This window comes from Octopus bimaculoides, chromosome 2 (genome assembly GCF_001194135.2).
Source record: "Octopus bimaculoides isolate UCB-OBI-ISO-001 chromosome 2, ASM119413v2, whole genome shotgun sequence".
NCBI classification, from domain to species: domain Eukaryota; kingdom Metazoa; phylum Mollusca; class Cephalopoda; order Octopoda; family Octopodidae; genus Octopus; species Octopus bimaculoides.
This window is the reverse complement of record NC_068982.1, coordinates 123,969,137-123,985,473: the sequence shown is the minus strand read 5'-3', so window position 1 is coordinate 123,985,473 and position 16,337 is coordinate 123,969,137. Positions and strand designations below refer to the sequence as shown.

The window sequence follows — 16,337 nt, the reverse complement described above, 5'->3', positions numbered from 1 at the left end:
GATGTGGTTTATTTTTCCGGGATACCCTATTGAAATGTGCATAGGTTTGGCTTATTGTGGGTGTTTCTGTTATTATAATTGTTGCTGCAATAAAGTATCTTCAATGCATTGATTTTGAGCTCTATCCTTTAAGAGACATGTATACATATATATATATATATATATATATATATATATCTGCATACATATGTATGTGTATATGTGTGTATGTTTGTGTGTATACACCCCCTCCCCCCCACACACACTAATACAGATACAGATATATATGAGGTAAACATGTTTGTGTATTGACTTTACCTGGACAATCATTCAATGTACTGCAAGGAATGGATTCTTTTTGAGAACCAACACAAGGATTTCCACCATTTACTGGTGCAGGGTTGTCACATAAACGTGTTCTGAATGTCCTTCCTTCACCACAAGTTGTACTGCATTCTGACCATTCATTCCAGGATGACCACATGCCATGAACTAAAATAAATATATCCAGCAATGACTCATTAGTCTTCTTTTATAATCCCAGCCACAGTTATGATACATGATTGGAAAGTAAACTGTCCTCAATACTTGACTGTTACTTTATTTTATCAACCCCAGAATGATGAAAAGCAAACCTGACTTCTGTGAGATTTGAACTTAGAATATAAAAGACCACAACTAAATACCATAAAGCATTTTATCCAACACTCCAATTATTCTAGTGATTAGCCACGAAATAATTAGAGGCTATTATAGTCAAAACTATATAGATACATGTTAAAACAAAATAAGTGGTTTTCTACTCCAAGATCTTGATATGTGAAATGCTTCAAATGTAGGCACAATATTGAAAAGCTTTTTTACAAGTTAAATAATATACTAAAATAAATGAAATAAAATAAATAACATATATATACACACATATATATATATATATATATATATATATATATACATATAATAATAATAATGATGATGATGAATAAACATAATACAATAAATATAATTCAATAAATGTAATACAATAAATATATAATAATTAATACCTAATATATGTAATATATAATAAAAATAAAACATAAAAATAAAAATATAGAATTAAAAAATTAGAGCTAATAGTTAATGAAAAATAATAAAAAAATGCATTTCAATCATGTAGACATAATAATACTGATACAATATAACTATATAATTTTTACAAAAAATACGTTTAAAATGGATAAAAGTTCTCACCAACTACTGTTAGGGTAGCCTGAGCATGTTCTGCTCCAAGAAAATTTCTAATTGAACATGTATACAGACCAGAATCTGTGAGTTGGGCTCCCACAATTCTAAGATAAAAAAAAAAATATTAAATAGCTAAGGGTATAAAGTTCTGTCATGGGAATTACATGAAAAATTCTGGATATATAAAACAAGAATTTGTATTCCACTGTACTGGAATATTATCATTAGTCTTGCTATGTAACTATTTCCCTTAGTTTACCATTACAAGGAAGTAAAGGAACCTGGAAAATTATCTTTTAGGAGAACAATCAGCATCATCATCGTTTTAATGTCTACTTTTCATTGTTTGTATGAATTGAACAGAGTTTGTTGAGGCAAATTTTCTATAATTGAATACCCTTTCTGCTGCCAACCATCACCTATTTGCTAGGAAGGCAATATTTTTTCTATGGTCAGATAATTTTTTCCACAGAAGATTAGATGCAAATGGCACTGCTTGTTTGATGGCAACACTCATCAAGTGTCATGTGATGTTGAAGCAAGGGGTCACATCAACACACACACACACACACACACACACACACACACACGCATTCTTGCATACACACACATCGATACATACATATGTCCATCAAAATAATTTCCAAAGTAGAAAACAGAAGTTGTGTTTTTTATAAGAAAGTCACAAATGCTAGTTCTGAGTAATTTATGCTTTTATGGCATATAAGGAAATATTCCAAACACTTTTCAGAAAATTAAGTCCTATTAAAATTAATTTTGTAGTAAATTTATAAGTAATTGAATAATAAATTTGATTTGAATACTAAATGCATGCTTATACTTTTTCGTAAAACAAAATGTGTAAATATATAAGATATGGATATGAATTAAACTTCATCTGTCATGACTGTGGCTGCAGCTGCAGCTTAATCTTGTTTCCATAGTGTTTCTAGTTCTCAGTTCTTCCCATATCAATATGAGAGAATAAAAATGTGAGGACCACTGCTATATATGTATTCTTTTTATTTACGCATTTTTGTTTAAAACATAAACAGGGAAAGAAAAAAAACCCGATTTTGCCAGTTTTGAATTAAAATAGAACAAATGTTTGTAAAATTTACCTCAATGAATTGTTTGGTAGCTGAGTAAAGCGTTCTTCTGAGGAAATATCTACAGAATATTTTACCCAAGTTACTTCAGGAATTGGGTTTCCTTCAGCAACACAATCCAGTGTAACCTGGTTTCCTTGGTCAACTTTGGTATTTTTGGGTTTCAGTTTAAATTTTGGAGAATCTATAAACAGTTTTAAATATAAATTTTAAAAAATTGTAATGTAATTACAACACACAGCAATTTGCATGTATAGATTAATAATCTTTATAATATTTAAATTCCTATGACTGATCCTAGGTTTAAAAGTTCCTTTAATTATAGGTTTCTCATAAAGTTTTATCAATTTTATTAGTAAGAATCATACTACTGACATATGGAAGTTTCAGGAATTGTGATTATTTTCCTTGAATTTTAGAACAGGTATTGTGAGATCACATTGAGGATTAAATAACAAACTTGATTTATTGGAAAGTCTGGAAACAAAAAGGTGAAGTAAGACAAAAAAACTGCAAGTAATCATAAAGAAACTTAAAAGTAATTGGAAATATTTACAAGTATGAATGCCCTTTTAATACCAACCCATTAGAACTAATAGTTGATCCTATGTTACAAACTTCCTGATTAAAGTGATTTAAATTAAAATCTGCCATCTAAATTTCACAATAATTTGTTTCAGGCAACAGGTTAATAAAGACAAAGTTATTTTACTAAATTCTACATTATTGTCCAAATGAATTGAAACAGAGATAATGAATTTCAACAGAAATTTGGTAACAAACGAGTAAAAGAAAATTATAATGTTGATAAAAGTAAGAAATGTTAAAACTGGTCTTAGATTATTATTTAAATGCAAAAATGTCTTGGTCATATATATATATAACCAAGACACACATATATATAGTAAATGCTTAAAATATTAATTTACTTTGAATATCCAATATTGCAACTCTTTCTGTACTTCCGGCATCATTTGTGGCTACACATTTGTATTCTCCTGCATCTAAACTCTGAAAAGAAAATGAGTTTGTAAATTTATTTTGTTAACTAAAATTAATTGAAATGAACCAAAAAGTAGTTACTTATTATGTTGTAAATATTATACATAAAATATATTTGGAAGTCAAAAATTATACAGATTCAACTTTTCTGGAAAATAATCTTTAAACACATGGTTCCTTCTGGCAAAGTCTGTTAATTGCAAGGGAAATAGCCATCCCATCACAACATGAGATGGGATTAGAAATACACATTTGAAATGGAGGAGTACAAAGAAGAAGTTAGCAATATTTATTTTTGTTTTATATATGACAAAGTTCTTACAAATTCATGTTGGTGATAATCATGTATTTCAAAGCACTAATTCAAAGTTAAGATCATAACTTTTGAGTTCCTTAAAAGTTGCTGGTCCATTATCTCTATTGGTTGGTATTCATGGGAATGTAGTGCAGTCAATTCAAAGAATATAGTAGAATCTCAGAGTGATCAATAGGTAGTTAATTAATGCTTTATGTCTGCCTTATATTATAATGAGTGACTGGGACATGAAGATTATTGCTTAGACAGCGCACTAAAGCTAATAAGGCAAGTTTTTGCGTTTTCTTTTAGCTTATGATCCTTTACAGAGCCTCCAAGACAGGTGGGAGAAGAGAGAGGGAAGGAGGCATCCTTAAACCAGAGATCTCTCCTTGATGCTTGCAACAGGGTGGATTCTATTAAAGGTACCCAAGGTAACCAGTTTAATGCTCCCACCTTTTTTCTGACATCATCATCATCCTTATTTTTATGTCCACTTTTCCATGCTTGCATTAGTCAGATGGAATTTGTTGAGGGAGATACTGAATGGTTAAATGCCCTTCCTGTCACCAGCTCTCACTGTTTTCTAGTAGCATCATATTTTCCCATAACCAGACTTTTTTTCATGGAAGACCGACGATATCACTTGTAGGATGATGATACTCATTTTACAACCATCACGTGATGTCTAGACAAAGGTACACACAAAAAAATTCACATCCATACACATCACACCCATGCACACATACATACACAAATACACATGTATCTATAGAACGGGCAGCCTTCTTTCAGTTTCCATCTACCAAATTTACTTACAAGGCTTTAGTCAACACAGGGCTATAGTTGAAAACACTTGCCCAAGATGCTACACAGTGGAACTGAACCCATGACTGCATGGTTGGGAAGCAAGCTCCTTAACCCCATTGCCATGCCTAAGGAGATAGATGTTAAAACTGAGTGATGGATTAAGTTACCACACAGGAAGGCCATAACAAGATTTGAACTTAGATGCTGTTCTTCCAGTATCACCAATCCCTTATACTAGATTGGTACTTTTTTATCAACCCTTTTTTATTGAGGCTCTTCCATAAAAATGATAAGTAAAGTTGATCTGATTAATTCAAAGCTAGAATTAGAGGTAACATTTATGGTAGTTTCTTACGTTTTATAAAGTCATTACTTGGTTCCGAGTGAATCCTGAATGAGCAGACCTTCAATCAAAGGTTTATAGCTATGTCAGGAATTACAGAAATGATCATCCCTTGTTTTTAGGGACATGTAAGAATAATGTAATTTAATGAACATTGATGTTATATAATATTGTATGATGTGATTTAAGTGAGGTGTAGTTGTGTGGTTGCTATTTCTTGCAGGCCAAGTAACTATAGAGGGGCTTCTCTGTTGATTTGATGAAGCTAAACTATATGGTAGTGAGTTAACTAGAACTAAGTAAGGTTGCTTCACTAACTCAGTGACTTAAGATTTTGTTATCAAGAAATATATTAACAAGAAACTTATGGAACTTTTCTGTCACATATCAAAATAAATATTAAATCATTATAACTACCACCACTGCCACCATCACAACCACCATTCTTTTTATGTTTACTTTTTCCTTGCTGGGGTTGGTTGAATGAGATTTGTTGAGGCAGTATTCTATGGCTAAATGCTTTTTCTGATACCGAATAAGATACTTTGCTCCATTGGTCTTCACACACAAAGCCACCAAACTGTGGGACATAGGAAAATATCACTGCTGCCCAAATGGTGTCAATGTGAGTACACATGAAGATTAGTAACAAATGTAAAGAGACAAAGCCCCACTACTCACAGTTGTATTTGAGATAATAAGGGTTCCATTTCCAAATTCCTGTATTCGGTGGCTCAGTTCTATAGGCTGGCTGTTTTTCATCCAAAGAATTCTTGGTGGAGGATCACCATCAACTGTACAAGACAGTATCACATCCCTTGCTTCTGAAATTACCTGACTTTCAGGAGGAAATAAAATTTGTGGAGGCACTAAAAGAAATATGAAGAATGGGCAACATTTTAAGAAAAAAATTCATATATAATTAGTTAATAAAATTAATGTCAAATTACTTAAATAATTATGTTGTTTCAGTATTTTGTATTGTGTTACATAAATAGCTAGATGATTTTTTTCTTTTTGCAGTGTGCTGAATTCTCTTTTGTTCATTTGATCATAAATACATCGAATAAATAAATTGAATATATTGGTAAATTCTTTGTCAACTTTCCTAAAACATTGGGAAATGTACTTGAAATAGGTATAAAGTTCTGAGTAATGGCAATCGATTCCAACTATGGAATAAGAGACTGAATTTCAACATGAATTCAAGTACCAAGAATTAAGTACCATGAATTAAATCAAGTACCATGAATTCAAGTACCAAGAAGTAATTTATTCCTGATGTAAATGCAAAGAAAAATAATCTATCCCTCCATTTAATATCCCCCACCCATGGTCCTTGCTACCACAAGGACCAACCGTTGTTGTGATGTGGTGGCTTTTGTACTTCAAAGATCTTGAGAGCCATGCCAACAGAACACAAGCTCCTAATAGGGCCGCCCATGCTGGACAGGTCAAAGGATAGAGGCCAGGTTAATATAGACCACCTCCTCCCACAGGTAAAAATAGGTTAGTGTAGGGTTAACACCCTGACATAGAAAAATGAAAAGTTACAAAAGTATTGATGGCAATTCAAAACTAACAAGAATTGAAGAAGCAGGGATCCAACTGGGGAGAAGTAGAAACGACAGTCCAGAATCAAGAATAGTAGAGAGAAGTTCTCAATGGCCCTTTGCATCACAGGGTGCAAAGGGCCATTGGAAAGGAAGGAAGTACATGGTCCTTGGGTGCTTTTAGTGGAGAGAGTATACATTTGGACCAGATCTTCTGTTTGAGAATACCTTCCTCCCACCAATCAGGGATCCTGAAAAAGGTCATGTGCATTACCTTTCTCTCCTGATTAAAAGATTAAAAATTAAAAAAAGATAAATAAATGTGCACCCAACTTCTTTGAGTTCATTTTTAAAATTCACATTTCTAAGATTACCTTGAGTGAATTTTAAAATTTTGTTATGGATTAGTTATAGGAGGAATAAAAAACAAACAGTACCCATGACCTTTAAATGACATCAGCGATTGGTAGAACAAAAGAAAAGAAGAAACTACAACTTTGGCATTGCTGCAGTTGAAGCAGCATGTCAATAGATATTAAATTACTTTCTGTGCAGAGACATAATCTGAATGCTCACAACAGAAAGATTTCCACTACACAAAATATATTTAGAGCTTTCTCACTGCAGTATGTAAACTACCGTGAGAAATGATATTGTCAAGAAATAATATTAGCACGAATAATGTTCCAAGAATAAGTTCAGCAGAGCAAAGTTCTTTGTGGGTTCATATTTCAATACATCATCATCATCATCATTTAACGTCTGATTTCTATGCTGGCATGGGTTGAACAGTTTGACTGGAGCTGGCAAGGCAGAAGACTGTATCAGGCTTCACTGCCAATTTTAGCATGATTTTTACAGCTGGATGCCCTTCCTAACATCAACCACCCTGCAGAGTGAACTGAGTGCTTTTATGTTGTACCAGCACAGACAAGGTCAGTTTTGGCAAGGTTTTTACATCTGGATGCTTTTACAAATGCTAACCACTTTACAGTGTGGACTGAATGCTTTTTATGTGGCACCATCAACACATCCATTATTATTTTTTATTTTTGATGTATACAGTTGTCATCGTCACCATTATCATCATCATCCTTATCATCACTATCTTAAATTCCACTTGCTATATTTGCAGGAGTCAAATGGAGTTTATTGAGACAGATTTTCTATAGCTGGATGCCTTTCCTATCACCAACCCTCATTTGTTTCCAAACATGGTGATATTTTCCTATAGCAGAACGTTTTTACAGAAGATTAGAAACAAACAACACTGATTGTATGACTATGACACTTGTTTAAGATTATTGCATGCAACTACTGCATGATGTCAAAGGAAGGAGATGCAAACACATGCACACCCACGTCCTTCTATTTCTCTCTTTCTCTCCCTGTATATATATATATATATATATATATATATCATCATCATCGATTAACGTCTGTTTTTCATGCTGGCATGGGTTGGACGGTTTGACTGAGGTCTGGAGAGCCAGCGGCTGCACCAGACTCCAATCTAGTCTGGTAGAGTTTCTATAGCTGGAAGCCCTTCCTAATGCCAACCACTCCGAGTGTGTAGTGGGTGCTTTTTACGTGCCACTGGCACAGGAGCCAGTCAGGTGTACCTGGCAACGATCACGTTCAAATGGTGCTTTTTACATGCCACCAGCACAGGAACCAGTCAGGGGGTACTGGCATCGGTCACGATCAGTTGGTGCTTTTTATGTGCCACTGGTACAGGAGCCAGTATGGTGGGCTTGACAGCAAACACGTTCAGATGATACTTTCATGCATTACACAATCATCAGGTTTATGTAATAATAGTGATTAATATATATATATATATCACTACTATTACATAAACCTGATGATTGTGTAATGCATGAAAGTACTAGTTTTATCACAATAAATATCTAATATTCTATTATTATAATAATGTAAAATTGTAAAAATTGTAAGTAATGAAATGTGAAAATCAGACTAGGATGGAATTTCATTGATTAATATATTCTTCTATACACAATCATACAAACCTGTATATATATATATATATATATATATATATATATATGACAGGCTTCTTTCAGTTTCTGTCTATCAAATTTATTCACAAAGCTTTGGTTGGCCTGGGGCTAAAGTAGAAGATACTTGCCAAAGGTCCCATGCAATGGGACTGAACTTCAAATCACATGGTTCTGAAGCAAGTTTCTTAATTGTGCACCCATGCCAGTACCTCTGATAAAGAAATGTGTATTAAACTGAGACCATGTCTTAAGATCATTTGCCATGTTGCTTTTCTTTTTCAAAGCTTCTGAGTGGATTTGGTAAATAGAAACTGAAAGAGACCCATTGTGTGTGTGTGTGTATGTGACTGTGCAAGTGTGTGAGTGTACATGTGTGTGGGTGTGTGTTGTCTTGTCTCAACATGGTATGATAGTTGTAAATGGATGTCACTGTCAAACAAACAGTGTCATTTATTTTCAATATTTTGGGGAAAATATCTGGCTACAGGGAAATATTACCTTTCTTACAAACAAGTAGGCAATAGAAAGGGCATCTGGCTGTAGGAAATCTGCCTCATTAAACTCTAGCAGACCCATGCAAGCATGGAAAAGTGGACATTAAAATGATGATAGGGATGAAGGGGATGAAGATGGTGACGATGATACATTAAATATGTCTTGACATAAATATTTTAGAATACACAGATACATATATTAAGATTGTTTTATGATTAAAGCAACTGTATGAATGTGTTAATGTTCCTTTTTATATGTAAGTAGGCATTCTTTTATTCTTTTACTTGATTCAGTCATTTGACTGTGGTGCGGCCATGCTGGAACACCACTTCTAGTCGAACAACTCAACCCCAGGACTTATTCTTTGTAAGCCTAGTACTTATTGTATTTGTCCCTTTTGCCAAACTGCTAAGTTATGGGGACGTAAGCACACCAGAATCGGTTGTCAAGCAATGGTGGGGAGACACACAAACGTACACACACACACACACATATATATACATATATATGTGCTTCTTTCAGTTTCTGTCTACCAAATCCACTCACAACGCTTTGGTTGCCCTGAGGCTATTGGAAAAGACACTTACCCAAGGTGCCATGCAGTGGGACTGAACCTGGAACCATGTAGTTGGTAGGCAAGCTACTTACCACACAGCCACTCCTGCACCTCCAGGTATGTATATGTCTTGAATATTAAATATTAATCTTTAATATTGGCAGTGAGCTGGCAGGATCATTAACACACCGGGCAAAATGCACAGCAGCATTTCCTCTATTTTTATGTTCTGAGTTCAAATTCTGCCGAGGTTGACATTACCTTTCATTCTTTTCAGGTTGATAAAATAAATACCAGCTGAACACTGGGGGTCAGTGTAATTGACTTATCCCCTCCCCTGAAATTGCTAGCCTTGTGCCAACATTTGAAACCAATATTAAATATTAATATACTAAAACAGGATAAAGCTATTGGAACTTGATATATTGGAACAAGATAACATAATCCCATGGCAGTGACATTTATCAGAAACGAGTTCAGAATAAATGGATCTGCAATATAAATTCTTCTGAGATTATCTTGGCCTTTAAAGATCAGTATATGAGGTACTAATGTCAAAGATGAAATAATTATTGAGTGTGTGTTGAGTTTGAAATTGCTCTGAATATTGAGATGGATACCAAACTCTCAGTTCAGAAAGATGTTTCAGACATTTAGAGAGAATATCACAAAATAGATAAGACATGCTACATTTTAGTTAGTTAGAAAATCAAATTTAGATTTTTGTTGTTGTTGTTGCTATTGCTGATGCTGTTGTTGTTGTTGTTGTTTAGTACCACCAGTGCAGCCTGGCTGAGATGACTTATGATCAAAACCTTCCAGTCATAACCATCCAACCTTGTCATATTAGCAGTATGTTTATAGCTGCATTATCTGATGCGTCTTTTCCTCATTTAAGATAATTAGGTACAATCTGAGGGAAATAAGGCTAATATTTCTGGCAGATTGAGTGACCATGTAGAGGCAGCTTTGTTTGAGTGGATCTAGTTTGTTGTGTTTAAATTTCTAAAAAAATGGGTAGTACTCAAAAATGATATAAATAACTATGACATGGGATGAAGTGCTGAAGAACAACCTCAAGAAATTGAACCCTTGAGGTGAGATGACAAAAGACCAAGACACCTGGCGCCTGGCCATACTCATGAAGACCCGTACTTCGCAAGAGAAGTGTTAAGACTAATCCTGCTGGTGGTGTAAAGCATTTGTGGTGATTCCATGTAAAAGCGCCCATACGGTGCCATATAAAAGTGCTCATGCAGTGCCATGTAAAAAGCCCCTGTGTGGTGCCAATTAAAGCACCTGTGCTGGTGCCAATTAAAGCACCCAGCACACTCTGTAAAGTGGTTGGAATTACGAAAGGCATCTAGTTGTAGAAACCATGTCAAATCAGACTGGAGTCTGGTGCAGCTCCCTAGGTTTGGTCAGACTGTCCAACCCATATCAGCATGGACAATGGACGTTAAATGATGACGACGACGACGACGATGATGGTGAGGAGGAGTAGGATAAATATTCCTTTAAGTTATCTTGATGTGTTAAAACAAAATTTGTGATATAAATGTTTTCATATTATCAGAGGTTTGCAAAATAAATAAATAAATAAATAAAATGCTTATATCAAATAAAGAACGATATTCTCAAAAATTGATGCACACCATAATGATGATGATGATGATGACAATGGTAATACTGGTTGTAATAATGCTGAAAGACATAAAATTGTCAACAACTGCTTTGTTTATTTATGTAAAAATGGTATCACAAATGGTAAGGAAATAATATTCTATTACTTAATATCTGAATATAAGTTAAAATATTATTCTATTCTAATATTCTAATAATATTTAGGTGTGGCTGTGTGGATACAGGGTACACCTCATTACCAAATGGTTTTTGGTTCTATCCTACTCTGTGGTACCTTGGTGAAGTCTTTTGTTTGTACATACATACATACATACATAAGTACATGTGTGTGTGTGTGTGTGCATGTGTATATGCATGTGTATAAAGGTAGGTGCATGAGTGTGTGTGTGTGTGTGTGTGTGTATACGTGTGTGAATGTTTACATTCTGCATGTCTTCGCATGACTCTGAACAAAATGGTGTTATATTATTTACATTCTCTGTAAACAATATGTTCTGTGGTTCTGTGCTTTTAACTTGTGAAGATCAGTGGAATAGAAAAAAATCCCTTACTAGCAAAACAGATAAGGTTTGGGGACAGGAAGAGCATCCAGCTATAAAATACTGCTGCAATGAGTCTTCATCCAGTCCAATTAGCATGGGGAAATGGACGTAAAAAAGAAACAAATGAATAATATATTCTTTTATCATTTTATTTGTTTCAGTCATTTGACTGTGGCCATGCTGGAACACAGCCTTCAGTCGAACAAACCGACTCCAGGACTTATTCTTTGTAAGCCTAGTACTTATTCTATAGGTCTCTCTTTTGCCAAACCACTAAGTTATGGGGACGTAAACACACTGGCATCAGTTGTCAAGCGATGGTGGGAGGGACAAACACAGATGCACAAATACACACACATACACAAACCCACCCATACACACACATACAACAGGCTTCTTTCAGTTTCTGTCTTGTAAAAGACACTTGTCCAAGGTGCCATGCAGTGGGGACTGAACCTGGAACCATGTGGTTGGTAAGCAAACTACTTACCACACAGTCACTCCTGCACCTATATATCAAATATTTCAATAAAGGAGTGGCTGTGTGGTAAGTAGCTTGCTTACCAACCACATGGTTCCAGGTTCAGTCCCACTGCATAGTACCTTGGCCAAGTGTCTTCTACTATAGCCTCGGGTCGATCAAAGCCTTGTGAGTGGATTTGCTAGACGGAAACTGAAAGAAGCCCATTGTATATATGTATATATATGTGTGTATGTGTATGTTTGTGTGTCTGTGTTTCCCCTCCCCCCACCACCACCAACATTGCTTGACATGTGATGCTGGTGTGTTTATGTCCCCATAACTTAGCAGTTTGGCAAAAAAGACTGATAGAATAAGTACTAGGCTTACAAAGACTAAGTCCTGGGGTCGATTTGCTTGACTAAAAGGTGGTGCTCTGGCATGGCCGCAGTCGAATGACTGAATCAAGTAAGAGAAAAAAAAAAATTTACTGTGTAAAAGAGAAACACTTAAAATTTCTTTTGAAGACTGAGATTGTTTAAAAAGACATAATGGCCACTGAAAAGAACCATGGTACATCTTTTCCCACATGTATGCTGTTAACTAATACTGGGTAAAGTTCTGGGACTTAGCTGAAAGAGATCACTCAATCAAAACAGAATCAAAGTGGTGATATTTTTGTTGGTGTGAAGCAGTGTTTTAGAGTATGAAATTATTGGCAGACAATGTTAGCTAAATAATTTTGAAAAGAATTCAAGCAAAAACACAAGCTCAGTTGTTTTGTAGGTTTTTAACAAAACTTCTGATATATTTTAGAAAATACTGATAAAAATAAAAATAAAAATAAAAAAAGAGACAATTACAATTACAGTTGTTTAGTTTGAAAATAATGCAAAATTGTGGAAAATCATTGGAAACAAGATGAAAGATTTAATGTTGAAGAATATTTAAAAATAACATTGTTGATTTAAGCAACGTTTCAAAGGTAAGTTAATGTAGTAATATAGTGGAGATTTCTAGGAGTAAACAAAACTGTATTTATAAACATTACACAAATATTTTGCATCTAGGGAGGGTTATTATGACAATAATAAATGCATGCACTAGTTCCATTGCACTTTTTTTATATGTTAACTATTTAACCAATTGACTAATGAATTGCTTGATTAATTATTTGCTCAATCAATCAAGTATATCAAAGTTTTTTAGTGCCATTCATGACCTCATCAAAGGCATACCTTCTCTATTCCATCTCTGTCATAAATGAGGTTGTGAATGCCGACAAAAGGACTTTGACAAACTAAACTGATTGATTAATTGACTGAATGATTAATCAAGCAATTGATTAGTTAATTGGATAAACAGTTAACTAATTGACAAATAAGAAAATAAAGAAGTGCAATGGAATCAGTAACTGTGTTTATTATTGGCATAATGACCCTCCCAAGGCACAACAAAATATATCCCAACACACGAGTTCAGATGAAGAATCTTGAAAACCAAATACAAAAACAAAATTACATAAATCTCCTTTGTAAAAGAAGTTATGTTGTTTAGCTTCGTTTATGGAAACAGATCTTGTTGTAATCCTCTAGATAAACTAATTTTATTTTCTCATCAAGTATTTAAAAGCATTTATCTTATCATTTGGAGTAGTACTTGTCAGGCAAATGACTTGGTCTGAGACTGTATGCTGAAACTGAAGAAATTACAGAGTGGAGGAGCCATTCTAAACATCTAAAAACACACAAAACTTGTTAAATTCACTTTTTATTCATTTCTTGAGGTATCAAAATATTCGTTGTATCACTGATACCTGGTCCCTAATACAATTCCACTGCAATTGGTTAAAATAGTTCTTCCAGAATGTAAGTGATATCTTATTATACTCCCCACAGAAACTGCTGCAATTTTACAAAAGGAAAAGGAAAAAAAAGTAAGAAAAAGGAAATGTACAGTAATTTAGTACCGAACAAAAAGAGTTAGAGTGTAATGTCCAGAGCTTATTTCTGGATTTTTCCATGATATTGATAATGGTTTCAAATTTCTGTACAAGGCCAGCAAGTTTGGGAGAGGTGCTAGTTGATTACATTGACCCTGGTTCTCCACTGGTACTTATTTAATCAACCTCAAAAGGATGGAAGGCAAAATTAACCTCAGTGAAATTTGAACTCAGAAAGCAAAGATAGACAAAATGCTACTAAGCATTCTGCCCGGTATGCTAACAATTCCGCTAGCTCACTGTCTTCCTTGATCTTAATAATAGCAATGCAGCAAACAATACTTTAATATGTTTGCAGTTTGGCAGACTCCATTATATTTTTGATTCTCTTCACCTCCCTTCCTGCTTCTTTTTCTATTTAGTAAGCATTCTTTATTATCTCCTAGTTGTCTTCCCTTCTTCTGATTTCCATACCCACCGCTCTTCTCCTAATTTATCAAATTTGCTAACCTTCCTGTTGACTATCTCCCCAATTTGACTGCCCTCCTCCTACCAACACATGTTTCACATTGCCACTTCCTACATCTTTATTCTTCACTAGTTTCTCTCCTCTCTTTCCTTCATTCTACCTCATTCTCTCCCTCTCACTTTCTCTTACTACTCCCAATCTATTCTTTGAGTATTATCAGAAAATATTTCTTCAATGAAAGTTACTGCCTGAAATTTTAGACTTTTCCTCTTCTTCATACCAAACCAATTTTTTCCACTTTTCAACAATAAACAAAAGAGTACCTTCATTGTTTACAAATCCAGGGAACTCAACATATATACACTACTGCAGCCTGAACTCTACTCTACCTCAACCTAGGTAGGAAGAAACTGAAAAAACTAAATGCATTGTTACTGTATCTGATTGCATATAAAATGCACTTCGTTTTTTTAAAAAAATGTGTCTCAAAAAACCACCTTGAGTCGTATATTTGAAACTGGGCTCCTGTAAACTTTAATGTACTAATTGTTTCCTCCAAATATGCACTACTGAAATTGTGGTACATCTTTTACCCCATCAAATCTGGTATTTCCCATAGCTCTGGTACATATGTGAAAATACACCAACCAGTTAATCGTGAAAGTAAATGTAGTCTCCTTCATGATGCTGAAAAATCAGGAGGACTTAACCTCAGTCATTGGAATCCAGCACTGGATTAACCATTAAGCAAAATAAGCACGTGCTTAAGGCAGCAAGGGAAGTGGAGTGGGGTGGCATCACAGATATAGTAAATGGTTTACAGCACAAAAGAAATTACTTTAAACTTGCTAAAATAATATTGGGGATACCTTATCTCTACTAAGTATAGAAGTAGATGTGTTACTTAAGATTAATTTTGAGGATCTGATCAAAGACTTCGCTATTAAAGAAAATAGGTGAAAACTTTTTGAATATAAATAAAGTGGAAATATACAAAAATAAACATTATTTTCTGTTTTACTATCAGTTTTGTTTCATTTTAAAAAACAAAAATTCATTTTTATGGTTTATTATTTTGAATTACATATATATATAGGGGTACCAAAATCTTTTAAGTGCTTAGAGCTTCTGTGGATCTTAATCCAACCCTGTTAGAATCCACAAAGAGGAGAAGTTTGCTTCTTTTGTAAATACAATTTCTGTTTCTTTTATAAATACAGTTGCCTTAGGGATATCTCGTCCAGCATTTACACTGCTTTATATACAGAAGCCTTTTATCAATACATGACAATACAATAGTATTGATTAAGACAACAGCCATGCACAATATAAACTTTTGGCCTGAATATTTTTTTTTTAGCATTGCCAGAACTTAAACTTTTGTAAACAAAGCTGAAGATCAAACTAAATCCATATAATCTTCATTGGAAATATAAATATATTTTGTAGAGAAGATAGCAAATGAATTAATTCAAAAGTATGCTTTTTGATACTAACCTGCCAGAGACTGACCCTTGTTCTATGATACAAATTCCTGTTTTAAAATCATCTAAATTCTTTGTTGATTTAAGTTCTTAGTACCAGTTTAATAATGACAGTTTTATTTTACTAAATTCTTCCTTATTTTCAAAACTTATTGATATCAACAGGGGTATAGTAACATCATCATCATCATCATCATCATCGTTTAACGTCCGCTTTCCATGCTAGCATGGGTTGGACGATTTGACTGAGGACTGGTGAAACCGGATGGCAACACCAGGCTCCAGTCTGATTTGGCAGAGTTTCTACAGCTGGATGCCCTTCCTAACGCCAACCACTCAGAGAGTGTAGTGGGTGCTTTTACGTGTCACCCGCACGAAAACGGCCACGCTCGAAATGGTGTCTTTT

At 34.3% G+C, this 16,337-nt stretch overlaps 1 protein-coding gene across 2 annotated transcripts in view; it reads right to left on the bottom strand.

Moving 5' to 3' along the window:
- Positions 1-16,337, bottom strand: part of LOC106871048 (hemicentin-1) — a 359,318-nt gene that overhangs the window by 47,019 nt on the left and 295,962 nt on the right. For both annotated transcript variants that reach the window (XM_052965571.1, XM_014917317.2), the window contains exons 41-45: positions 5,447-5,634; positions 3,245-3,326; positions 2,328-2,499; positions 1,213-1,310; positions 298-471 (exon numbers count right to left, since the gene is read on the bottom strand). In XM_052965571.1, coding sequence (XP_052821531.1) covers positions 298-471; positions 1,213-1,310; positions 2,328-2,499; positions 3,245-3,326; positions 5,447-5,634 — 714 coding nt within the window. The remainder of the gene's footprint in view (positions 1-297; positions 472-1,212; positions 1,311-2,327; positions 2,500-3,244; positions 3,327-5,446; positions 5,635-16,337) is intronic.